This window comes from Oryctolagus cuniculus, chromosome 2 (genome assembly GCF_964237555.1).
Source record: "Oryctolagus cuniculus chromosome 2, mOryCun1.1, whole genome shotgun sequence".
Lineage (NCBI taxonomy): Eukaryota > Metazoa > Chordata > Mammalia > Lagomorpha > Leporidae > Oryctolagus > Oryctolagus cuniculus.
This window is the reverse complement of record NC_091433.1, coordinates 131,576,817-131,602,370: the sequence shown is the minus strand read 5'-3', so window position 1 is coordinate 131,602,370 and position 25,554 is coordinate 131,576,817. Positions and strand designations below refer to the sequence as shown.

General features: G+C 43.9%; 2 protein-coding genes and 1 pseudogene across 3 annotated transcripts in view; 1 reads left to right on the top strand and 2 right to left on the bottom strand.

The window, feature by feature from the left end:
- PAIP2B (poly(A) binding protein interacting protein 2B) overlaps nt 1–15,004 on the bottom strand; it is a 47,751-nt gene extending 32,747 nt beyond the window's left edge. The window contains exons 1-2 of one of the 2 annotated variants that reach the window (XM_051842796.2): nt 14,941–15,004; nt 14,238–14,314 (exon numbers count right to left, since the gene is read on the bottom strand). The gene's annotated coding sequence lies outside the window, so the exon portion shown is untranslated. Of the gene's footprint in view, nt 1–14,214; nt 14,315–14,940 lie in introns of both variants that reach the window. The other variant, XM_070069023.1, reaches the window with a different exon arrangement.
- Nucleotides 1–23,853, bottom strand: part of LOC127490312 (iron-sulfur cluster co-chaperone protein HscB pseudogene) — a 49,696-nt pseudogene extending 25,843 nt beyond the window's left edge.
- A 188-nt stretch (nt 23,854–24,041) lies between these two features.
- LOC138848736 (large ribosomal subunit protein uL23-like) lies at nt 24,042–24,506 on the top strand. Its single transcript, XM_070069517.1, has one exon. The coding sequence runs from the start codon at nt 24,042–24,044 to the stop codon at nt 24,504–24,506; it is 465 nt and encodes a 154-aa protein (XP_069925618.1).
- The last annotated feature ends 1,048 nt before the right edge of the window (nt 24,507–25,554 follow it).

Here is a 25,554-nt window from a genome sequence, read left to right as displayed (position 1 = left end):
TCTAAACTGGAAGAAACCCATGCCATGGATCCCAACAAAGGTCACCAAATAAACAACTTTTCATTTTATTTGATGTGTTTTTGTAAAAAAAAAAGGGGGGGGGGATTGTTTAAAATAGCTGAGTGGGGAGAAGGGAGCCAAATAGCCTAAACATATATGTAATAAGGCAGAGAAAACTGTATTCACTAGCAATCTTTTCAGAAAGGGCACTACCTGGGATAGGAGAAACTTCCTGAAAGTTAACCTGGGGGAGACGAGCCGTCCACGAGCGATCACAGTCAAGGGCAGAACTGCTAAGTAGGAAAGGCTCTGGACTGTGCAACATGGTCTATACCTGGAGACCTTCCAGTTTTCAGTAAAACTACTAGGGCCACATAAAACTCAGGAGCTTGTTGTTTTTGTGTGTGTGGAAACCACTGAAGAAATGGTTTGTTTGTTTTTTTTTTTTTTTTTTTAATGGAGAGAAACAGCTCTCCCATCCACTGATCACTCCCTAAAGGCCTGCTACAGTTGCAGCTGGGCCAGGCAGAAGCTGGAAGCCAGGAACTCCAGTCAGGTCTCCCACATGAGAGCAGGGACCCAACAACTTGAGCCATCACCAGCTGTCCCCCAGGGCGCACTTAGCAAGAAGCTGAAATCAAGACTTAAACCCAGCCACCCCAATATAGGATGAAGGTGCCCCAACCGGCAGCTTACCCACCAGGCCAAACACCTGGTCCAAGAGGCAGGATTTTATGTAAAAGTTCCAAGGGTGGAACTAAAGTAGTAAACATGAGAAAACATTTAAGCTAAGTGTCCCCAGACCTCTAAGGGGAAAAAAAAAGGCCATGTCGTATATGGAGGAAAAACATGTAATCTATCTAAAAACCAGCAGAAAGGGTAAGAATGAAACAGCAGTTCTAAGGACTTCACTAACAATGAGTCAATGTTTGCTACTATCTTGGGTTTCCCAATGAATTCTTTGCCATTCAAAGACTCAATAAATACCCTTCCGAAGGATTAACCTTAATGCTAAAATTTGTGCTAAAATTTGAATTTAAGCTTAGGTCTTTCTGACCCCAAAGCTTTTGCTCTTATCCACTTCCCTATACTCTCACACTTCCCATTTTAATTCCAGATAGGCTATCATTTTTCCCAAATATTGCAAATGGAGTTGGGGCAACAAGGCTGAAGCAAATGTTATTCAACAAAAGGACTGAAGTCAGAAGTCTTCAGAAGGAAAATACAAGGTCACAGCTGATGCTAAAGTATTTAAATCACAATAGACTTTATTCCTCACCATAATCATACAAAGCTCTATTTAATTTGAAGCTTGCTAGCACTTTCAGGATGAGAAAGCAGACCACAAATAGGTCTGCATCCCTTATGCACAAGTCCAATACCCAAGAGCTCTAAAATCATTTCACATACTTCACGTCAAGACAGCTGACAGCAAAACTTGGCTTGACCTGATGTGAGCTATATATTGCCTTTCTTTATTCCACTTAGTGTGAATACCCCCGTTTTGTTCAGAAATGTTCATTTGTGTGAATAAGGGTGCTGTATCAGACCCACGAATGCATTACATATTGTAAAAATATCTTTCCGAAACCTGAAAAACTCAGAATTCTGAATCTCATCTAGCCCAAAGGTTCTAGGCCTTCTATTGGCTTATTTTCCAAAGCAATTCAAAAATAGTTTCTAAGAATGAAAAGATCAGGGGCCGGCACTGTGGCGCAGTGGGTTAAGGCCCTGGCCTGAAGTGCCAGCATCCCATATGGGCGCCGGTTCTAGTCCCGCTGCTCCACTTCCAATCCAGCTCTCTGCTATGGCCTGGGAAAGCAGTGGAAGATGGCCCAAGTCCTTAGACCCCTGCACCCACATGGGAGACCCAGAAGAAGCTCCTGTCTCGGCACAACTCCGGCCGTTGCAGCCATCTGGGGAGTGAACCAGTGGATGGAAGACCTCTCTCTCTCTGCCTTTCTTCTCCTCTCCTTCCTTCCCCTCCTCTCCCTTCTTCTCTCCTCTCTGTGTAACTCTGACTTTCAAATAAATAAAATAAATCTTAAAAAAAAAAATATGATAAGATCAGAGATACTCAGTCTTCAGGATTTCATAAGCCAGTAAATTTCTAAAAATATTTTGAGGACAACATAGGGTGAATTTTTTTCTAAAAGCAAGTAAGGATGGTTACAAAAAAAAAAATTATCAACATCCTTTTAGAAAAGTAAATTTGGCCAGCACCACGGCTCACTAGGCTAATCCTCTGCGTTTGGCGCCGGCACCCTGGGTTCTAGTCCCAGTTGGGGCGCGATTCTGTCCTGGTTGCTCTTCTTCCAGTCCAGTTCTCTGCTGTGGCCCGGGAGTACAGTGGAGGATGGCCCAAGTGCTTGGGCCCTGCACCCGCATGGGAGGAAGCACCTGGCTCCTGGCTTCGGATAGGCACAGCGCGCCGACCATAGCGGCCATTTGGGGGGGGTGAACCAATGGAAAGGAAGACCTTTCTCTCTGTCTCTCTCTCTCTCACTGTCTACTCTGCCTGTCAAAAAAAAAAAAAAAAAAAAGAAGAAGAAGAAAAAAGAAAAGTAAATTTTATCACCAAAAGCGCAGAAAAGCCTTAACTCCACGCAAAGGACAATTCTTTGAATTGAATAAATTTAATGTTATGAAACCATTATGTGATCTTTTTTTCTTATTTCACAGGCTGGTGAAATTCACCAGGGACTAGGGCTGCTCCGATCTGAGGCATAGAGCCCAGCTGGCTACTTGAAGGAATTGCTAAAAATGCAGATGCTCAGGCTCCCTTGTTAGATTATGATTTGAATGGTTTGAGGGTGGGGCTTCCAAATCTTTTTTTTTTTTTTTTAAAGGAAACTCCTGGGCTGTTCAGGATGTGCAGTCAAGCTTCACAGCCACTGGTGAGTCCACAGGACTTAATTCTACCTTCCTGTTCCTATCCAAACTCTTTTCTAAGGGCTTTCTAGGGGACAAGGGCAGCAAGACTTGAGAATTTCTAAGCAGGGAATCTGCCCAACCCATTGTTTGTCATTGTTTGTCATACAGTTAGTCTTCTAAACAGTCTAGGCAGGATCAGTTGGTCAGCTCAGAAACTGAGGCTATTAACAGTGCAACAGCAGAAATCAGACAGCTGACAAGCAAGAAAAACTTGTCACAGCAAACCTCTTCTATGAAAAGGGGTGGCTCCCAGAGTTTCCCTTCTCTTCAATCCCCAAATTCTGCATTTGATGTTGAAGTTCAGCACAGGTATCCTTGTCTTTAGCCAAAAATATGTACTTTAAAAATACATTCATTCTTTGAAAGGCAGAGTTACAGAGAGAAAGGGATATCTTCCATTCACTGTTTCTCTCCCTAAATGGCCACAATAGCCAGGGCTGGGCCACGAGCCAGGAACTCTATCCAGATCTTCACGTGGGTGGCAGGAGTCCAACGACTTGGGCCATCTTGGCATGCTTTCCCAGGCACATTAGCAGACAGCTGGATCGGAAGTGGAACAGCCAGGACTAGAACTGGCACCCAAATGGGATGCCAGCTTTGCAGGCAGTGGCTTAATCCATTGTTTCACAATGCTGGCCCCAGAAAAATGTGTATGCCAGGTCTATGATTTTTGCCTTAAAAAACAGAGTCCATAGCACATTTAATGTTATATGAAACAGACTATGTTCTCCAACATTTTAATGAGATACAATAGTTCTAGTGATTTCTCATTTTGCAAAAGTTCCTTTTATTCTTTCAATTATTTTCTTTAAAAACCCAAAACTTTAATGATAAACATAACTAATACCTTTAAAACACACATAAAGCTTTCAATCGAATAAACAAAGCCATTTATCTTTTTTTATTATTATTATTTTTTTAATACTAGGCCGTTCCAAAGCAAACTGCTAAGTGATGGGGAGGGGCATCAGGGTTAGGGTTAGGGAGAAAAAAGGGATGGAAATAACTCCTGTTCTCATGGGGCTAATCACTAAATCCTCCTTGATTGGAATCCTCTGTCTTCCTAAACTGAGCTTAACACTATTCTGGCAGTGAGGGCTGAATCTTTCATGATTCGCTTCATAATGTGTGTTTCTTATACTCCAAGATCAAACAAAGCTTTCTCCTGGAACCAGATGTCTAGAATCTATATTTAGTAGACTGCAGTGGCTCTTAAAAATGTCTGGACCCGCAGCATCACCTGAGAACTTGTTAGAAAAGCAAATTCTCAGGCCCCACCCAAGACCTGAAACTCCAGGGTGGGGCCTGGCAATTTGTGTTGTAATAAGCCCTCCAGGGGATTCTGAATCACACCCAGGTATGCAGCAGGGAGAAAAATGTGTTTCTAAAGTGAAGGATTCTGTATATTCCATCTTAAATGAAATAAAAACATCAGATTAAAAGACATAATCTTCTTAGTATTATCATTCTGTCTCCAATGCGTTTTATGTTGTGTGTGTGTGTGTGTGTGTGTGTGTATGTGTGGATTAAATAAGAAGACAAGTCACAGTCAGAGATTTCACGTCAAAAGTATACTCATGAGTATCAGTCCCAGATAGCATGATCTCATACAACACTGTTTACCTTCTCTTCTAACTCAAATTCTCAAAAAGGATCTTGGCACTGTCAGCCTCAAGTACTCTGGAAATTCTATAATGAAATATCAAGTAGGTCTGAACAAACCAAGCTTACTAAAGAAAAGTAGAATCACTTGCTATATTTCAGAATTGCATTCAACAGGAAGTTAGAAGTTCTTCACCTTTATACTTCCAAGTTAATAAAACAAAACCAGAATACCCCATTCTACAAAAGCTTCCAGCCAAAGTTTTACTGCATTACTTCTTTCTGTCCTGGTGTGCACACTTTGTATATCTGCAAGGCTGCAGAACAAAACTTGTTCGATATGAAAGCAAAGGCCCCCTGAACACACAGATGGTGAGCTTAGTAATACCCCAGCAGTAGCACCAAAGCCTAGATTAATGACACCAATAACAACATTAGCAAACAAAAGTAAACTCTTATTAGATGATTACATTCTCTTCTTCTTCTGTTTATGCTAAAAATCAGTATATTAAAACTTCATTTTGGGGCCAGCACTGTGGCATAGCCTATAGTGTCAGCATCCATATGGGCGTGGGTTCGAATCCCAGCTGCTCCACTTCAGGTCCAGCTCTCTGCTATGGCCTGGGAAAGCATTAGAAGATGGCCAGGTCCTTGGGCCCCTGCACCCATGTGGGAGACCTGGAAGAAGCTCCTGGCTCATGGCTTTGGATCAGCGTAGCTCTGGCCATTGTGGCCATCTGGAAAATGGAACCAGCAGATGGAAGATCTCCCCATCTTTCTTTTTCTCTCTATAACTCTTTCAAATAAATAAACAAATCTTAAAGAAAAGAAAAAAACTTAATTTTCCTGAGGCCACTTAATTTTAAAGAGTGCCCAAAATAAGTCTATAGTCCATGAAGCACCTACTTACCAAAAGCAGGTAATTCTCATTCAACTATTTCAAAGCACAATTAAATGCAGAGAGCATTGTAATTATTTGTGTACAAGTAGCTAAACACATTAAACTAAACAAAATTAGCACAAAGGAAAACCACAAACCAATTTCCATACCATAAATATAATTTCAAATAAAACAGGAAAATAAAATCAAGCAATTTACTTAAAAATGAAACAAAACCACTTTGCTCAAGTTGGATTCAGCCTAGAAATTCAGAGTTTAATATAAAAAAAAAGCCACCATGATCACCTCTATAGTTGCCAGAAAGATGTTTGATAAAGTGTAATACCCATTTTTACTAAATCTAATTTTAAATAGGAAAAAACATTTTAAAAAAGGAATAAAATCAAGCTCCTTTAGTATACTGAACATACTCACAAAATCATCACTCTCAACCTTTTAATGCGTTCCCATTAAAGATAGGGCAAAAAAAATAGAAATATTAACTATTACAACCAGTATTTCAGTTTGTTTGAATGCTCCTATCCAATGTAATTAGTTAAGAACACAAGAGGTATACTAATTATTGGAAAGGAGGAGGCAAGATTATTCTGACTTGCAAATACAAGGATTTCATTTTTCACAAGACTAAGAATCAACTGAAAACTGTTAGAGTGGTTGGTGTTGTGGCAGAGCAGGTTAAGTGTGGCTTACAACACCTGCATCGCAGATGGGCACCAGCAGTTGCAACTGGAGGCAAAGCTGGAACTCGAACCCAGGCCTTCCCCAGGCTGGTGTGGTGTAGTGGTGTAGTGGGTTATGTCCTGGCTGCTGCACTTCCAATCCAACTCCGGGCTAATGTGCCTAAGAAAGCAGCAAAGATAGCCCAGGCGCTTGGGTCCTAGCAACCATGTAGAAGACCAAGGTGAAGCTCCTGGCTTTGGCCTGACCCAGTCCGCTGGCCCAGTCCCTACCTTTGTGGTCATTTAGGGAACAAACCAGCAGATGGAAGATATTTCTCTCTCTCTCACTCTGCCTTTCAAATAAATACAGTCTTGGGAAAAAAAAAAAACTATTAGAAACTGTTAGGCCGGCGCTGTGGCTCACTAGGCTAATCCTCCGCCTTGCGGTGCCAGCACACCGGGTTCTAGTCCCGGTCGGGGCACCAGACTCTGTTCCGGTTGCCCCTCTTCCAGGTCAGCTCTCTGCTGTGGCCAGGGAGTGCAGTGGAGGATGGCCCAAAGTACTTGGGCCCTGCACCCCATGGGAGACCAGGATAAGTACCTGGCTCCTGCCATCAGATCAGCGCGGTGCGCCAGCCACAGTGGCCATTGGAGGGTGAACCAATGGCAAAGGAAGACCTTTCTCTCTGTCTCTCTCTCTCACTGTCCACTCTGCCTGTCAAAAAAAAAAAAAAAAAAAAAGAAAGAAAGAAAAAGAAACTTAAGATCTTAGGTTGGAACAATGACATCGCATGTTGGAGTGTCTGGGTTCAAGTCCACTTCCCATTCACAATTTCAGCTTTCTGAGAGGTGGCAGGTGATGGCTCAGAGTAGTTGGGTCCCTGGTCATCCATGTGGGAGACCTGGATTGAATTCCTGGCTCTGGCTTCCACCCAGCCCAGCCCAATCCCAGCTGTTGCAGACATGTGGGGAGTAAACCAGTGGATAGGAGCTCTGCCTGTGTCTGTGTTCCTCAAAGTTTTTGAAAACAAAATATCCAGAGCTAAATGAGAATGACTATAAAATAAACACAAAAATCAACAGCATTTGTATAAACCAATAGCAGCCAGTTAGAAAAGATAAAAGAAGGGTCAACAGTTGTGGCGCAGCAGGTTAAGTGGCCACTTGTAATACCAGCATCGCTATTGGATTGCTGGTTCAAGTCCCCACTACTCCTTTTCTGATCTAGCTTCCTGCTAATGCACCTGGGAAAGCAACTGATGATGGCCCAAGTACTTGGTTCTCTGCCACCCAAGTGAGAGACCCAGAGGGAATTTTTGGTTCTTGGCTTTTGCCTGGCCCAGCCCCCTCATTGCTGTGGTCATTTGGGAAGTGAAGAGGCAGATGGAAGATGGCTCTGTCTCCCCCCACTCTGAAGTTCTTGGGAATAAATCTAATAAATGTATAGAACATAAAACAATTTATTGAGAGGTATTTAAAATTACTAGAATAAAGGGATGGTAATGTTTATTCTTCCTAAGCTAATCTAAAGATTCAGTTAAATTCTAATGCAACATCTAAAAAACAACGTTTTGAAAACTCAAGAAGTTGATTCTTGTTTTAGGTGGGGTAATAATTGAATGACAATCATTAGAATTCTTTAAAGAGGAAAATATGAAATGAATTAAAATAATGTAAAAGCATAGAAATAAAAATACCAATGGAAGAGAGAGTCTGGAAATAATCTGATTAATTTAAAAGCTGTGTTTCAAATAGAAGAGAGAGAAAGTATACATGATTTTAAACTAATGTTGGAACTAGTTAGCCATTCAAAGCAGAGGATCCAAGGACAAACAAAAACAGACGGTTCCCCTTCACACAACATTAAATATAGAGAAAAGTTTAAAACGATTGTTTTGGTAAAAAGAACAATAAAATAATATTTTTAAGCGCAGAGTAGGGTTGTATATTTCCTAAGAAGACACCAAAGTGAAAAAATGGATAGAGGACAGCAAAGAAAAAAACCCTGCTTTTACTCAAGATAAAAAATAAAGTGAAATGACAAAATACTGTGAGAAAGTATTTACAACCTTGATGACAGATAAAAGGTTGTGTCCTCAGTCTACAAAAAATTATAAAAAATTACTAAGAAAGATAAATGCTCTAATAGAAAATGGACAATAGAGAAGCAAGCAATCAGCATAACAATGAAAGCGACCAGAAAGTGGGGTTTAGCTCAGTGTTAGGGAGACTCCCACGTCCCACTCTGCGGACCTGGGTTCACTTTCCAGCTTCAGCTACCGACTCCAGCTTCCTAGCAGTGCAGACCCTGCAAGGCAGCAGTGACAGCACAAGTAACTGAGTTCCTGCCACCAACACGGAAGACCTGGATTTCGTTCCCAGCTCCCAGCCCAGACCCAGCTATCGTGGGAATCTGCAGACTGAACCAGCAGATGGAAGCTTTCTTGGTCTCTCAAATAAATAACTAATTTCAAAGAAATTAGGAATCAAATAAATGTAAACTGAAACAATGAGATTTTCTGCTCAAAGACCAGCAAAGGTGACAAATGTAGCGGGGAAACTGGCGCCTTCACTTCTATACTGGGTGTATAAACTCAATGTTTCTGCAGTATAATTTGAAATTTTATATTAAGAGCCCCAAGATTTTTTTCTACTCTTTTCATCCAGAAATTCTACCAGAAACTCAGCCCAAAAATAACTGCTAACGTCTGTCAAAATATGTGCACAAGGAGAATCACCATGGGGTAGCAATGGTTAACTTACATTTACCCATTAAAATGATGAGGAGGAGCAGATGTTTAGCCTAGTGGCTGGGATACCCCAGTCCCACACTGAAGTGCCTGGGTTAAATTCCCAGCTCTGGTGCCTGACTCCAGCTTCTTGATCTATTATTGCAGATCCTGGGAGGCAGCAAATGATGGCCCAAGTGATCGGGTTCCAGATACCATATAGGAGATAAGAACTACAATCCCGGCTCCTGACTTCAGTTCTGGCCTGGCCTTGGACATTATGGGTATTTGGAGAGTAAACCAGTGGACAGGAGCTCTGTCTGTCTCTATCTCTGCCTCTCAAATAAATAAGTAAAATTAAAATTAAATGACATAAAATAAAAGGGTGATGGATGTCAGGATATATTTACAGCCAAAGAAATATGCCCAAAATATTTAAGTGAAAAAAAGACTATATATTATGATTCTACCTTTTAAAATGCTGTATGCATAAAAAAAAGTCTAAAAAGCACAAAACCAGAATGTTTTGTGTTGTAAAACTAAAGATCATTTATCTTTATATTTTGTCTTCTGAAATATCACAAAGAGTATGGTTTCCTTTATAATCAGGGAGAAATCTTATTTCATTTTCATCTCTTTTCTGGGGGCAGGCAGATAAGACACTGTTTGGGATGCCACATCCCATATCAGAGTGCCTGGAGTTGAGTCCTGGCTCCAGTCCTGATTCCAGCTTCCTCCCAGTGTATACCTGGGAAGCAGCATGTGACAGCTCAGGTAGGGACCCAGACTGAGTTCCTAGCTCCTGGCTTCAGCCCGGCTCAGCCCCAGCCCTAGCTGTTGTGAGCTTTTGAGGACTGAATCAACAGATGGGACATCTCTGTCCACCTGTCTCTGTCTCTTTGTTTCTCTGCCTTTCAAGTAAATGAAATATATAAACTTTAAAATTAAACACATGTTTTCACATGTGTCATATGTAGGCTTGCAAGCTTGATCAGCCCACTTCTGACACGTGTACTACACAAAGTTGCCCTACCTTTATTCTTTTAAAGAGTCTTCCTATAGCACCATGGAGAAAAACAAATTAGGTGGCCGGTGTCGCGGCTCACTAGGCTAATCCTCCGCCTGCAGCGCCGGCACACCAGGTTCTAGTCCCGGTTGCCCCTCTTCCAGGCCAGCTCTCTACTGTGGCCAGGGAGTGCAGTGGAGGATGGCCCAAGTGCTTGGGGCCTGCACCCCATGGGAGACCAGGAAAAGCACCTGGCTCCTGCCATCGGATCAGCGTGGTGCACAGGCCACAGCGCGCCGGCCGTGGCGGTCATTGGAGGGTGAATCAACGGCAAAGGAAGACCTTTCTCTCTCTGTCTCTCTCTCTCACTGTCCACTCTGCCTGTCAAAAAATAATAATAAAAAAAGGATGACAGCTCCTCAAAATCTTCTGTTTTTAAAATTCCTTTATCATAATCTCATTTAATTCATCCATTGACTAATTTCTAAAAGATAATACCAACACATAATTCAAAAAACTTATTTAATGATTCAGATATGTGGAGGAATATGGTAAAGTCCCACTCACACTCCTGTTCTGCTGATAAACACTTTAATTGCTTTCTTATATATTATGTCAGAATATCCTTTTGCAAGTACACATGTTATGTGACTATTTTATCCTACACTTTCTTTCCCAGAAAGTAGCATACTATACTACTACACTGTACCTTGTTCCTTAGAGTTCTCTACAACAGGATATAGCTCTTCCTCATTCCTCTTTCCAACTGTACACTATTCCATGGTTTGGGTGTACCAGTTTACATAAGCAATCCTTTGTTGATGGATACCTAAGTCATTCCTGTTCATGCTATTGCAAACAATAATGCATAATAAAGACAGAACCACTTATGTATGCCAACTTCATTTCTGAAAGTGGTTCAGGAGACTAAAGCATCACAACATCACGTATTCACTAGGTTGAAAAGTCAGCCCTCCTTCCAGTTCTCATTATGCAGAACAACATGTAGCAAATCACTTCCTAGGGCAAAGTAACTGTACTCGTAGGGGATTTACCTCATAAAAATAAAGTGACTAAATGAATATAAATGAAAATAAAGTGACTAAACAGAATACCTATGATGAACCCATCTGCTAGTGCAAAACCAAATGGAAGATGTACTGAACAGTTGGCATGTGTCAATTATCTTGCTAGATGCTTTATTAAACATTATCTATGACTGTGTTACATAGGTATGTGAACTGGACAAAGGCCGTGAAACTCTAGGACTGCTATACCCTCATATTCTTCTGGAAAAATAGAAAGAAAAACTGTCTCCAAAGACTTCTTATTGTATATGCTATAGCATAGCATTTTCTGTCTATGAGTAAAACCAGTCCTACTTCTTTGGTCACAAGCAACTACATCAAGGCTCAGTGCCTCAAAGACAACACACAAGTTGAACTTGGGGGAGATCAAAATCAATTTTGGCTTGGCTCAAAATTCTGCCCAATAGGGATGGCTCCATTATAGAAGGTGATAAATCAATCCAACCAGCTACTCCCTCTGGGGAAATACAAATTACCGTGAACAAAGTGAAAGAGGCAGTTGTCCAGAGCTCAAATTCTATCCTGCTATGTTCATGTTCTATAACGGTCTGGAAGCTCTAGAGCTATGAGAAAATATGGCTGCTGAGATGATTTCTCATTCAGGTGTATAGTTAACCTCCATCACCAAAGGTAACATGTGTGTGCCTCTCCTTGCAACCCACAAGGATCTAACACATCATACCACCACTTTTGAAATTGGGAAATAAGTTCAAAAGTCCAAGAGCTTGACCAAGCTCTGTTGGTAGATGGTAGAGCCAGAATTCAAAGACCACGTCAGTATGACTGTTCTACAATATTCTGCCAGTTACATGGGTAAGTGGCCTCAAAATCAACACATGATAGGTAGAGGTTAACATAGGTCAAAGCAGAAACTCAAAGTGAAGAGTTAAAGCACAAGGGAACACAATGTTCTGAAAGTATGCTTGGAGATGTGAAATGGGAGAGGGCACACCAGGTTTATCTTGTCAGTTTAATTTATAATTCCAACCTGGACCTCTCTCCTGAGCAGACTTAGCAATCTGTCTTTCCTACTCAAACATAAGGCCCATAGGGCAGTACCTTAATCTCTGGCTTGTTTTAATAATCTGAAGCAGAATATGACTATAATGAGTGGTTAAAAATATCTGTTGAATAAATATGTGAACAAGTTATCAAAGAAATTAAAGAAACATTCCACAGAAGATGGCAACCAGGAAATGGTCTCTAGATTCTCTTATTTGCAGATCTCATAGTTGTAAATTTGCCTCCTCACTAAAATTTATTTGTAACCCCAAAATGAACACTCATGGAGCTTTAGCGGTCATCCATGGACATGCACACAGAAATGAAAAGCTTGTCATTCTCTGTACATGTCGCAAACTAAGGTCGAACAAGACAATGCTGAACCTTCTTATTCCAGTTCTCACACAGAACACGAGAGAGAAGAGACAGTAGGGGGCGTTGCACTGTAGTGCAAGAAGCTGGGGCCAACTGGACAGGTCTTGACTACTAACTCTAGCACCTCTTAGTGGGGCAACCTCAGGCAAGTCCCTTAACACTTCTGCACCTCATTTCCTCCTGTAAAATAAAGATCCAGGGTTTTTAGGACCTAATGTATGTACGTACATATATGTATATATGTACATACTTTCCTTAGGAGCAATGGTTTATTATTTGTAATTAGGTATTTTAGGCAACTTTACAGACCATACTACTGTGAATAATGAAAATAAACTATAATTATTTATAATGTAATAATCAAGTTAGAAAAATATAATTATTTGAATGAGGTAGAGGCAGTCTTCAAAAAGATTCTGAAGAAACCTAACTTCACCAGGCACATAAGGTATGGAAAAGGCTTTCAAGGAGAGCGAACAGCACCTACAGAAAGCCGCCCAGATGTACAGAGGAAAACAGGTTCAGGAAACAGCAGCTGGGCAAGGCGAGAGCAGGAGATGAGACCAGACCACAGGGTCTCAGTGTTTCTAGGCATCCCACACACACATGCAACTACAGCACTCTTTGTCTGCATTTAATTCTTGGTTGAAAGGTCAAGGTCTTTAGGGAGAAATGATACCTATAATCCTGTAAGTCTGTAAATGAATAATTACCAAGCACAAATATACCTGAAAAGACAGTACAAAAGTAACTTTGGTTTTCAACTACAGCCTATACTAATTCACAGTGTGAACAATTCACAGATTTGTAATTTGTTCTGGGATTTTCCTTGATAGTTGTTAAAAATCTGTTATCACTTCTTTTTATTGTTCTAAATACCCAGGTATTTGTTAGGATGGTCTTAAGATCTTGTTCTTTTTAGTGTGATTCATCAATAAGGCTCAAACATATGGTTCATCAGACGATGTTGCTACCTCAGAGTAAACATTCCCTGAATCCACTCTAACAGGCTTATTTCTCTATACACAAGATAAATCTCTCTATAGTTAGATACAGGGAAGCATAGTGTACGTATGTGAGAAATAGGATAAAGAAAACAGTAAAACTTTTTCATAAAAGCTTGCAAAATTGTGGCCCAAACACAATGAACATGTTAAACTCACAGCTTACATTTCTCCACTAACAACTAGGAAAAGTCATTCCAGTTTATGTAAAGTCACAAAATTAAGCATTGTAAGAATTTACAAGGTTTTACACACATGTTCATTCCCCCCTCTGCACTCCCACACACAGCCTAAGGAGCCTATCAATCTTATTTCAATATTTCAATTTCCTCCAATCTCTAAAACAAAACCCTTATTGTCTACTATCTAAATATTTTCAAACCTCTAAAACCTCAATCAAAACTAAGAGTGGTGAGTTAGTTTTCCTCGCAAAACTCTTGGCATAATTTTATTTAGGCACAACATAGTTTGGGCTATTGTCTAGAAACATATGGCAAGAACCAACACTACGGGAAACCAGATACATTCACACTATGAAGGTGAAGGCACATTCTTAGTGAAAGGAGGAAAGGAAAAGTTGTTTTTACAGATTCAGGGCTGTTATTACCCATTCATAGGTTAAGTGCGACCGTACAGCCGCAGAGCATCCGATGCTTTATGACTAAGTAGGGAGGCAGGTCCTTACTTAGACTTCACACCCTCAGCCACTTCAGTTAGGCTGTTTAAAGTACAATCCAATTCCATCTACTTAAAATAATAACCACGATAGTCATACATTTTAAATGGCTTGCTGCCAGGAAAACCGTTTCACCTGCTTTTTCAGCAATCATCACCAAAAGAACCGTACTGGGACACGGATTCTAGATAATGGCAAATGCCGTCTTAAGGAAGCCAACAACAGTTTAAAACTTAACAGAGCCGATGAAAGTTCCCCAACCTTGCAAAGCTCCCAAGTTCAGTGGATTCTGCCTCTCTCAAGTTCTTCTGCTTCCCTGGCGTTCACCTCTGGGCTACCTGGAAGGTGCGGGGGGGGGGGGGGTCGGGGGGAGGGGAGTCGTCAGTTTCCAAGAGAGATGAGGATGAAATTTAGAGGGTGGAAGCGGGTGAGGGATTCAGTCGCAAAAGGCAAGGCAGAAGACCCGGGGCCGAGGTCTCCAAGTCCAATTAACCTACCCAGAGTAAGGGCTGGGGGAGAGGGAGGCTAAGAAACGCAGATCACGCGCGGGGGCCGCCCGTGGGGGAGGGGCACACGCAAACTCCTCCCGCAGGCGCGGGGCGCGGCGACGCAGCTCCGGGGGATTTGCCTCAGAGCGTTGAGGGTGTAGTAAGAGGGCTCGGAGCCCGGGGATCTCAGGGGAGGAGGCGGCTGAGGGGACTCAGGCACTTGGGTGAAGGGGGGCAGAGCACCTGTGCGGGGAGGGGAACGGGACCACGGTCCCCTAGGGTCCCCGAGAGGCACGGGTCACCTCATCACCGACGGCCACGACGAGGGACCCCGCGAGGTTTCCCTCCCACAGGGGCTCGGGCGGCAGCGCGACACCCCGCAGCCCCGAGCTCGGCCGAAAAGGAGGCGCGGGGTGCTCCCGGAGCTGGGAAAGCTGCGCTTCTCGCGGGTCCCATCCCCGGCAGCCCGAACCCACCTGGGCTCACCAGAAGTCCTTCCTTCAGATCGTACTCTGCCACTCCTCCGAGAACCTAAGCCGCCGCCGCAGAGGTCACAGTCGCTCCGACAGTCTCGGCCTCTTGTACCAAAACGTGAGCCACAGCACCAGAGAACAGCCAGTACCACTCGCTTGGTTGCCTCTTTAGTGCACACTGGCTCCTCACCCCGCCCCCGAACCCAACCCATTGGTTGCCGGGCACCGCCCCATTCGTTTATTGGACAGAATAGCACGCCGCTCAGTCATCTAGAAGGGCTTATGTGGTTTGTATTCGTCTAAATGTTAAACAGTGCCCGCCCACGCCCTTAGAAGTTCCAGCTTCCGATTGGTTTTAACGTCTGTCTTTCAGCCTCCTCTGGTCTTTCCTTCAGGATGGAACGCCTCCTTGCGGGAGACATTGCCTCTGATTGGCTCAAAGGACGATACGCTCGTTCTGGATCTGCATTGGGCTACCGACGCGTCTGGCCCACGTGGGGGAGGAACCCGAGGCGCAGTACCTCAGGGTTTGTTTACACAGGCTCTAGCTCTGGCTTCGTCCATTGGCTGAGCTGGCAGCCATTCCCACCGGTTCTTGCCACTCAGTTTAGCCAGGAGGCGGGCGGGGGCAGGCCTCAGCAGGATTTCCCCCAACTGTCAATTACCAAGGGAGGAGCTGTGAGCCGAGCTGGCCTGAACTTGTCGCTCAACTCGGTCGCCGAAAGCAACGATGGTCTCAACTTGGCGCTAAGCTCGGTCGCAGAAAATTAAGAAGTTGGGTCTTTGAGAGGCTTGGAAGGAAGTCAGGGGACGCTCCCAGAGTTCTAGAAACAAAATTAACTTCCTGAGCGCTTAATACAATTAAAACCTTACTCCCTTGGATTTAAGATGTCCAGTCTTTGCTTGCTAAGGACTTTGAATTTTATTCTTTAGAAAGTGGGGGTTTCTTTATCGAACTCCCCCAGCTTATCCAGCTAGCAATATACGTGACACGAAGTAAAGGCTTAGGAAGTGATTTCAGGATGGGGAAGTAAATGATGAAAATGGGGGTGGGCTTTGTGGCACAGCGGGTAAACTGCCGCTTGGGACTCACGCATCCCATACTGGAGTGCTGGATGAAGTCCTGGCTGCTCAGCTTCCCGCTAAAGCACCCTGGAGGCTGCGGGTGGTTTCTGCCACCCACGTGGGAGACTTGCATGGAGTTCCAGCCTCCTGGTTTCAGCCAGTGGGGGCATTTAGGTAGCAAACCAGCAGATGGAGGACCTCTGTTTCTCTCTCTCTGCCTGTCACTCTGCCTTTTATGTAGATGAAAATAAACATTAAAAAATGAAGAGAATTAAACTCAATGAAATAATAGTACTAAGTATATACTTTATATATTAAATAACAAGTAAATACATAAATCATTCGTTCTCTCAAAAAATACGATGGAACATCTGATAGGATGACCCAGACTGTGATCTAGGCTCTGGGCATATGCAATGAAAATCAACAATGAAGATGCTTGTTCTCTAGAAGGGGAGACTGACAAGGAAGAGTGACCAACGAATAATAAAATGCCATGTTGTCACTAAAGGCTACAGAGAAAAATAAAACAGAGTTATGGAATGGCTTGGGGAACGGCGATTTTAAGTAGAATGGTAAGAGTAAGGGCTGTTTGAGGACAGCACTGAACAGAGATGTGAGCAGTGGGAAGAGGGCAGGTGGTCAGCAGGGCACTGCACACCTCCAGACTCTCCATCCACATTGCTCCATGGACTTGCAAGTTCTTTGTCAGGTTACATCCATTTAAGACTGCCTACTCTGTTTTAAAGCTTTATTTGATTACAAATCGTTCTTTGGTATCCAGTGGTGATTGGTTCTGGGACAACTCTAGGATGTTAAACCCCAGAGATAAAGTTTGAGTCTCTTAAGTCAGTCCTCTGTACACATCAAATGTACCATCTTAACTGTTGAAAGTATGCAATTCAGTAATATTAGGTAATTCACACTGTTGCCCAATCATCTCCACAATGCATCCTCATTAGCCCTAACTGAAATGAATCTAAGAGGCAACAATATGAGTACTCTTATTATTCCCTTTTTGCAAACAGATAGAGATGGATCAGTTAGCTACTACGTGGTGATGCTTTATGTTCCTGCAAAGGGGGAACAGACTTGGATGTCTACACTGATGCCACTACAAGGAAGAAGGGATGAGAGATGTAATACATACATAATCAGGATGTCCATACCTGAGGCTCCCAAGCAGGTCAAAAAATTGTCTCGAGAGCAGCTGCAGAGGTGACTGGCTTTGGCTTTAAATGTGGTCAGTGGGTGGAAGGGGACAGACAGGGGCAGGGAGCGACACTGGGGTAAGGGTTTTCGGGGACACACCAGGACTTTCAGGGTCTGAACTTTCCCAGAGAAGGCTCACCAGCTTTTCTTACTGGCTTGTCTATATGTGAGGCAAAAGGGGAAGAGGGACAGTGGGGATGGAAAGCTGTCATCAAATACCTATAAAAAATGGAATTGGGCTCTCGATGACACAAGTTTCAATTCATCTAAAGCATTTGCAAAGCAGGAGGGAGGAAGGGAAGATCCTAAAAGTTTCCAGAGAGAAATAGGTCACATACACACCAGCAATCTGGAAAGCAAGTTGAGGCCCACTGAGTGTGAGAATGAAGGAGTTCATCTGAGTCAAACTGGGGAAGGCCCCCAGCAAACACTATTCTGTTTGCCCAGGATAGGTGCTCCAAAATGCAGCCAAGCGATTGGAATGCACAAACAGAAAAAGGAGGAACAAGTTACAATTACAAGTTAACAAAGGACAGCACTAGCTGCTGAGTGGTTCTTGTCTGCATCCTGTGATGCATTTGGCAGAAATAGCAATAAGGAGATCATGTGCTTTTCTTGAGTTATTGAAGGGAATGAGTGCTTTACTTATTTACTGCCCAAACGGTGTCAGCTAGTCAGCAAGATTAACCAATACTTTAGGGTCTTGTGTGACTAAGGTATCAGATCTCATTTTCCCCCAGGCTAGTGATTTTTAGAGAGCCTGAATCTTATCTGGCTTTAAATTCCTTTGTCAAAACAAATCAGGGATCAGAAGAAAATCAGACTCTCTATAGACAACTTAAGACTCAAACCAACGTAATAACACCTTCAAAATTCTGAGGGGTAATTATTTCAAAACCAGACATCCACATCCAGCCACACTATCAATTAAGTCTGAGGGTGGAATAAAGCACTTTCCAACAAGAAAGGTCTCAAGAAATTTTCCTCTCAGGTACGCTTTATCAGGAACTCCTAGAGAATGTGCATCACATGAGGTGGAGTATATGTTTTGAATTTTCTGTATACGAATATGTGTCACATCTTAAATGCCTGGCTGGGGGAAAACTCCCCCCTCCAGGAGCCAGCAAATTCGTAAGAGATTGAAGAGGGCTCAGCTGGGAGCAGGCCTTTCCTGTGTGGAGTAATCAGTCTGTGGCTGTACTTTCTCTACCTGACCTACAGGAGAGACGCAGGCCTCCTGCTTCAATCATCCTAGGGCCACGAACCAGGTAACTAGAGGCCACCTCCACAGCCTGTAGCCTTCTCAAAGTCATTCAGCTTTACCCACAGTTATCTGAACTGCTTGCCCTGTCCTGCCTTTCCCGAAAGCCCCAGTTAGGCTTGTAGACTTTCCCTGGTTCCTGTTTGCTGCCACTTGGCTAACATGTGGCATTTCCCCTGTGACCCTGAGTGGCATGTGGTGACCCCCTTCTCCAGGACCCCTGAGTGTGATCAACTTTGTTTTTCTGATCCTCTCCTGAGTCTCCTCTTGTGGCCGCACCTGACTGACTGTCTCACAGAAACACAAATCAACCGTCACCATGAGAAAGTAAATCAAGACACGAAAGGTATATAATTAAGGCAAGGAGGAAGCTCAAAAAGAGAGAATGAAAGGATAAGACCTGGGTGGCAGGCCTAGGGAACAATCTGTCTGCAGTGGAGGGGAGAACTCAGAGGGCTTTGGCAGTGATGTCCTCCAGGAAAAATGTAAGTGATGCCACCTATAGGAGGGTCCTTCAAAAAGTTCATGGAAAATGAAATTAAAATATAAGTTTATTTTGATCAAAAAACTTTGAAATCCATGCATAGTTTTTTTAATAATCCACTCTTTCCATGAACTGTTTTTTAAGATTTATTCGTTTATTTGAAAGAGTTACAGAGAACGAGAGAGAGACAGAGAGAGAGAGAGAGAGAGATCTTCCATCCACTGGTTCACTCCCCAGATGGCTGCAATGGCCAGAGCAGAGTCAGGCTGAACCCAGGAGCTTCACTAGGGTCTTCCATGTGGGTGGCAAGGGCCCAAAGACTTGGGGCATCTTCTACTGCTTTTCCCAGGCCATTAGCAGAGAGCTGGATCAGAAGTGGAATAGCTGGGACTTGAACCAGTGTCCACCTGGGATGCAAGCATTGAAGGCGGCAGCTTTACCTGCTAGGTCACAATGCAGGCCCCTTCCATGAACTTTTGAGGATCCCCTAGACTCATAGTAGATGAATGTATGGTCATGTTGAGGATGAGTTAGTGATAAATGCATAGAAGACTAAGAGGGAATTATTAGCTGAGGAAAAGAAAAGGAAAGGCACATTGTCATATTACTTGGCTGCTAAAAATGTTGAAAAATGTTTTAATGGTGGAAAGAAGGGAGACTGCAATTTGCATTATCAGTCTTATGAAATCTACTGATTTTATAAACCACATGTAGGTATTACTTTAGTGAAACACATTTAATTAGAGAACTCCAAGATGTGACTATGGTATGACCCTGTTTATGGTGTTTGTGTTTGCAGCGTTCTCCCTGCTGGTATTCACTCTCATGTTTCCAGCTCCCTGACCTTGTTTTAGGATCCTGTTACTTGCCTCTGGCTCCCTGCATGATGGCTAGGTTTGGCTCAGTTACCAGGGCTTTAACACCCTTCCTTGGACAAAGATTTAGTATGTTTCCCCCAAGTGCAAGTCCTGGGACTCTGGGTGGCTCCACTGTCAAAAGGGAGCTAGACAGAACTTAACTGGCTTTGTTAGGTTTGAAGCATAGTTTATGGGCAAAGCACTCTTTCCCACATTTATGTGGCCTGAAATTCAAAGGCAGAGATCAGAATCAAAAGCAGAAATGTAGATAATATACCAGGCAGTTACACTAAGGGGGAATGCAGAGAGGAGTCAGGTGGTAGAGGCAACGTGGGATGAGTGGAAAGGGAAAACTCCAGGAATAAGAGGTGGCAGATGGCACTGGGATGGGCCTTGGTGGGGTGATACTGGATGGGCCATACTAAGGTTTGGGTCCTGGTCCTGTCATTAAGACCATTAACAAGGGGCCAGCGCTGTGGCGCAGTGGGTTAATGCCATGGCCTGAAGCGCCGGCATCCCATATAGGCGCCGGTGCGAGACCCGGTTGTTCCACATCCAATCCAGCTCTCTGCTGTGGCCTGGGAAAGCAGTAAAGATGGCCCAAGTCCTTAGGCCCCGGCACCCACGTGGGAGACCCAGAAGAAGTTCCTGGCTCCTGGCTTCGGATCAGCTCAGCTCTGGCCGTTGCGGCCAATTGGGGAGTGAACCAGCGGATGGAAGACCTCTCTCTCTGCCTCTCTTCTCTCTGTGTAACTCTAGCTTTCAAATAAATAAATAAATCTAAAAAAAAAAGACCATTAACAAATCCTCCATTATTTTTTCTGGATTCATGGTGGGTGGCACTCTTGTTCCTTTTGAAGTTAGGCATGCAAATATGATATGTTTCTGCTGATGAATTGTGGATAGAAGTTTGTGTCATTTCTGGATAGGTATTTTCAAAAGCTTACATACTACATGCCACACCTTTTTCCTATCATAGCAATCACGTTGCAGGAGTGAGATGGAGCGTTTATCTGCCTGAGTCTCCTAAGTAACTACAATGAGTAGAACCCCTGCTGACCCAAGTTGAACATACATATGAAAAGAGTGCCACGCTATTGTATTAAGACCCAGAGATCTTGGGCCCTAGTCTACAATGCCTGATACAGTTCACAAAGCATCAGAGCAATGAACATAAGGCAAAGCCCTCAAGGATTCAAGACACAAAAACCAAATTCCACTCAAGAATCCAAAATGCAGGAATAGAGCATCAAATGATAGCAAGGACAAAAGTCAAGAGCCAAGAAAAACCGGATTCGTGTGAGAACAGTTTGGAGGTAAAACTCAAAGAAGGCTAATTAATTCCTAGGAAAGGAACCAAGTTAAAGTGAGCAACATTTATCCTTCTTATTCTCTCAGTCCCAGTCCACAGGCTGGTCTGCTGGGCTTGAAGGTTCAATGTCACAGGGGCACAAAAGCATTGAGGCATCATTACTACAGAGTTTGTAGAGCTTCAGGTTGGTAGTATAGGGAGATGTAGGAACATATGTAAGGCGCTCTGATTTGAGAGGGAGCAAACTGCTGAACACATAACCTGCAATGGTGAGGAGTGCTACAAAGACACAATGATGTATGTCAGTGACAAATTCTCACTGAACTTTTGGGTGAGATGCAGCATTTGGTCATCACTGTGTGTGGTGGGCAGTATTCAGTTGGGCAAGGAAGTGGCTTCCTCACCTGGAAGGAAAACTTGGGAACAGGCAAGATGTCAAATGACTGAATTTTCCATGGAGAAAGATCTGATTACTAAATTGGCTGTGGAGATGTGGGTGGGGGCTAATATGGAAACTGTCCTTATTAGAAGATTGGGTCAGAAACATTCAAAGCAACACTGAGAGTTGATAATGATGCATGGTTTCCTTAGACTTTCCAGGCACTCATCTGGTGTGGAAGTCTCAGGTAGCAGTAATGTACAAGGAAGTATTTTTTTTTAAATATACAAGAACTTTATTTTTAAAACTTTAAATTAGCAACAGTTAGAGGGGAATCTTCTTTAACTTGAGCTTTTTTTCTACATTTGAAAAGTATCTCATCTTTGTTAAACTTTCCTTGGCCTTTTCAAAGTCATCTCTGACAATGGATTCAATCTCTTTCATGGCAGCTTCACTTTGAGCTTCTGCGAGTTTTTCATTGATTTCCATTATTTCCATGAGGAATTGCTTGTCCATGTCATAATCTGCCCCTTCAGGAATCTCTACTCCATGGAGCTTTAGCTGAGACCTCTGGCTGAAGAAATCTGGGTGGACAAGATGCTGTAGCTCCTGATCACTGCGCTGGAGCTCCGTGGTATCAACTCTGAAGGAGCGGTTGCAATCCATGAGGCTGAACGTAGTCTCAAGCTCGGTCAGGTGGCTGCAGCGCGCGGTACTGCGGGCAGAAGAACCCATCCCCCAACCCAGGGCACCCCCGGACGCCGCAGTTCCAATAACCGGGCGAATTACTTCTCCCCTACGATGCGGCATTGCAGCTTAACAGTCTCCTTCCGGGGACCCCTGCCGGCCACAACTCCCGGGACCTCCAGCTCCACATCTGGCCCGTGGGAAAAAGCCAGGAAGTAATTTTTGATTCTGACCTTTGGTGACCATATTCAAGGTAGATAGAACGGTCAGACAGCATGGTGACAGAGCACCGACTTGTATACATGCCCCCTGGGTTTTAAGGAAAGTGTTTCCCTTGAGAGTCTCAGCTGCTGAGAGTATATGAAATTGAACTCTCAGAACATTAAAGAGGCAGCCTGCCTGGTGTGATCGAGTTGCTCGGAACGTGGCAGTTGTTACAGGCTAGGATGGGTTGTGTGTCCTAGCCTCAGGTACCAGGCCTCAGGAAACAGAGCCTCAAAGCTGGAATTTCCATTCTCTGGGATAACAGTTGACTTCAACGAAGGTCAGCTTCTATGAGAAATTGACACGGGCGTTCTGTTAACAGACCTGAAGTCTTTCTGGGATATAGTTGCCCCCATAGCTTTTCTATAAGCTAAGAGTCCAGAGAATATAAAATGTCAGATGGCCTCAGACAGGATCAGGGCAGAGAGAAACAAAGCCTGCAGCTCTAGGTTATAGAGCAACTTCTGGAGACCTAACAAATCACCTTGCTTTCTAAATGAGTCAGCTAATGGTGTGGTCATGGCTGAAAACGAGTGAATGAGCCACTGGTTACATCCGTTGCTCCCCAAATATGATGACGAACTCTGTTGATGCCTTGGCAGTACTCACAGGAACACTTTACTTTAAAAGGTCACTGGGGTCTGGCTGGGGAATTGGTGTTATGGTTTGTGAGAGGCATCTCGGCTTCAGAACAGGCAGTCTAGTGTCTTGGCTGGATCTCAGGCTGGGCACAAGTCCAGGTGGACACTTGTACGAGGAAGAAGAATTATGATGAAGGGCTGGCAGTGTGGCGCAGTGGAGTAAAGCCCTGGCCTGAAGCATTGGCATCTCATATGGGTGCCGGTTCTAGTCCTGGCTGCTCCACTTCCGATCCTGCTCTCTGCTATGGCCTAAGAAAGCAGTAGAAGCTGGCCCAAGTCCTTGGGCCTCTGCACCCACGTGGGAGACCCAGAAGAAGCTCCTGGCTCCTGGCTTCAGATCGGCACAGTTCTGGCCGATGCGGCCATCTGGGGAGTGAACCAGCGGATGGAAGACCTCTGTCTCTACTTCTCTCTGTAACTCTTTTAAATAAATAAAGTATATATATATTTTTTTTTAAAGAAGAGTTATGATGGGATAACCCCTCAACTCTGTGTAAGTGGTGTGTGTCTGGAACCCCAGGCACTGGAATGCTAGGGAGTTGATACCCTGGGGCCAAAATAAGGCTGATAGGAGGTAGGTATGCATCCTTCAGCAAATGTTTTGGTATTGGCCTCTAGGTAAGAGAGACCAAGGCCCTCAGACAGTGTGGGCAACATGTGACTGATAAACTAGTACTGGATCACTGCCTCCACAACAGCTGAAATAAGTGGTCTTCCTAGTTACTTCCTCCTTTACTGCTGCGTATTCCCACCATTTCAATCTCAGCAAAATTGTTTTTTCTTCTCAAACTTTTTTTTTTTTTAAGGAAAGTAGGTCCAGATAACCACAGGCTTTGTATTGCTAAGTTGAGTATGCAAGGATCTATAGTCCTTCTACATCCATCTCCACACAGTGCTTCACTCTTCCTTTAAAGAAATACAGTAGGTGGGCTTTTCACCAAGATGGCGCCGAAGGCGAAGAAGGAAGCTCCTGCCCCTCCTAAAGTCGAAGCCAAAACGAAGGCCTTGAAGGCCAAGAAGGCAGTGCTGAAAGGCATCCGCAGACACAAGAAGATCCGCACGTCCCCCACCTTCCGGGGGCCCAAGATACTACGCCTCCGACGGCAGCCCAAATACCCTCGGAAGAGCGCCCCCAGGAGAAACAAGCTTGACCACTATGCCATCATCAAGTTCCCCCTGACCATGGAGTCGGCCGTGAAGAAGATAGAAGACAACAACACACTGGTGTTCATTGTGGATGTCAAGGCCAACAAGCACCAGATCAAACAAGCTGTGAAGAAACTCTATGACATTGATGTGGCCAAAGTCAACACCCTGATCAGCCCTGACGGAGAGAAGAAGGCGTGTGTGCGTCTGGCTCCGGACTATGATGCTCTGGACGTTGCCAACAAAATTGGGATCATCTGAACGGAGTCCAGCTGGCTAATTCTAAATAGATGTTTTTTCACCATAAAAAAAAAAAAAGAAATACAGTAGGTGAGTGTTTGGCCTAGCTGTTAAGATGCCAGCATTCCATACTGGAGTGCTTGGGTTCTAGTACCAGCTTCCTGCTAATGCACATCCTGGGAGGCAGTAGGTAATGGGTCAAGTAGTTAGGTCTCTGCCTGGATTGAATTCCCCCTCTCATCTTCAGCCTGGTCCGGCTGCAGCTGTTACAGTCATTTGGGAAGTGAACCAGCAGATGGGAACTCAGCCTTGGTATTTGTTTCTCAAAAACAAACAGAAAAGAAATATTGAACATATTCTTTAAATATCACTGCATCGATTTAATGGAACATCAAATTTTTTTTTATAAAGACTCATTTTTATTTTTTTGAAAGACAGTAGTCTGGTGCCACGGCTCACTAGGCTAATCCTCTGCCTTGCGGCGCCGGCACACCAGGTTCTAGTCCCGGTTGGGGCGCCGGATTCTGTCCCGGTTGCCCCTCTTCCAGGCCAGCTCTCTGCTGTGGCCAGGGAGTGCAGTGGAGGATGGCCCAAGTGCTTGGGCCCTGCACCCGCATGGGAGACCAGGAGAAGTACCTGGCTCCTGCCATCGGATCAGCGCAGTGCGCCGGCCGCAGCGCGCCAGCCGCGGCGGCCATTGGAGGGTGAACCAACGGCAAAGGAAGACTTTTCTCTCTGTCTCTCTCTCTCTCTCACTGTCCACTCTGCCTGTCAAAAAAAAGAAAAAAAAAAGAAAAACAAAAAAAAAAGAAAAACAAAGAGGAGCTAAAAACGAAGGTGGGGGGAAGAGCCCTCCTGGCCACAGGTGGAATTAAGAAATCTGGCGAAAAGTAAGCTGTTCCTGTGTCTGAAGTGATGATCCCTTGATGGCATTCCTAGCTAACCATCCCGATTCCCAGCCATAACATCTTCTACTACCCGTAGTTAGAATGAAGTGTTTAGAGTTAAGTGTTATCTTGGAGCCTGTTGTACTTTTACAAATAAGCTTCAGTAAAAAGGGGGAAAACCC

Bases quoted from the DNA above. Each gene is read 5' to 3' on its own strand.
- LOC138848736 (XM_070069517.1), top strand. From the start codon at position 24,042: ATGGCGCCGAAGGCGAAGAAGGAAGCTCCTGCCCCTCCTAAAGTCGAA.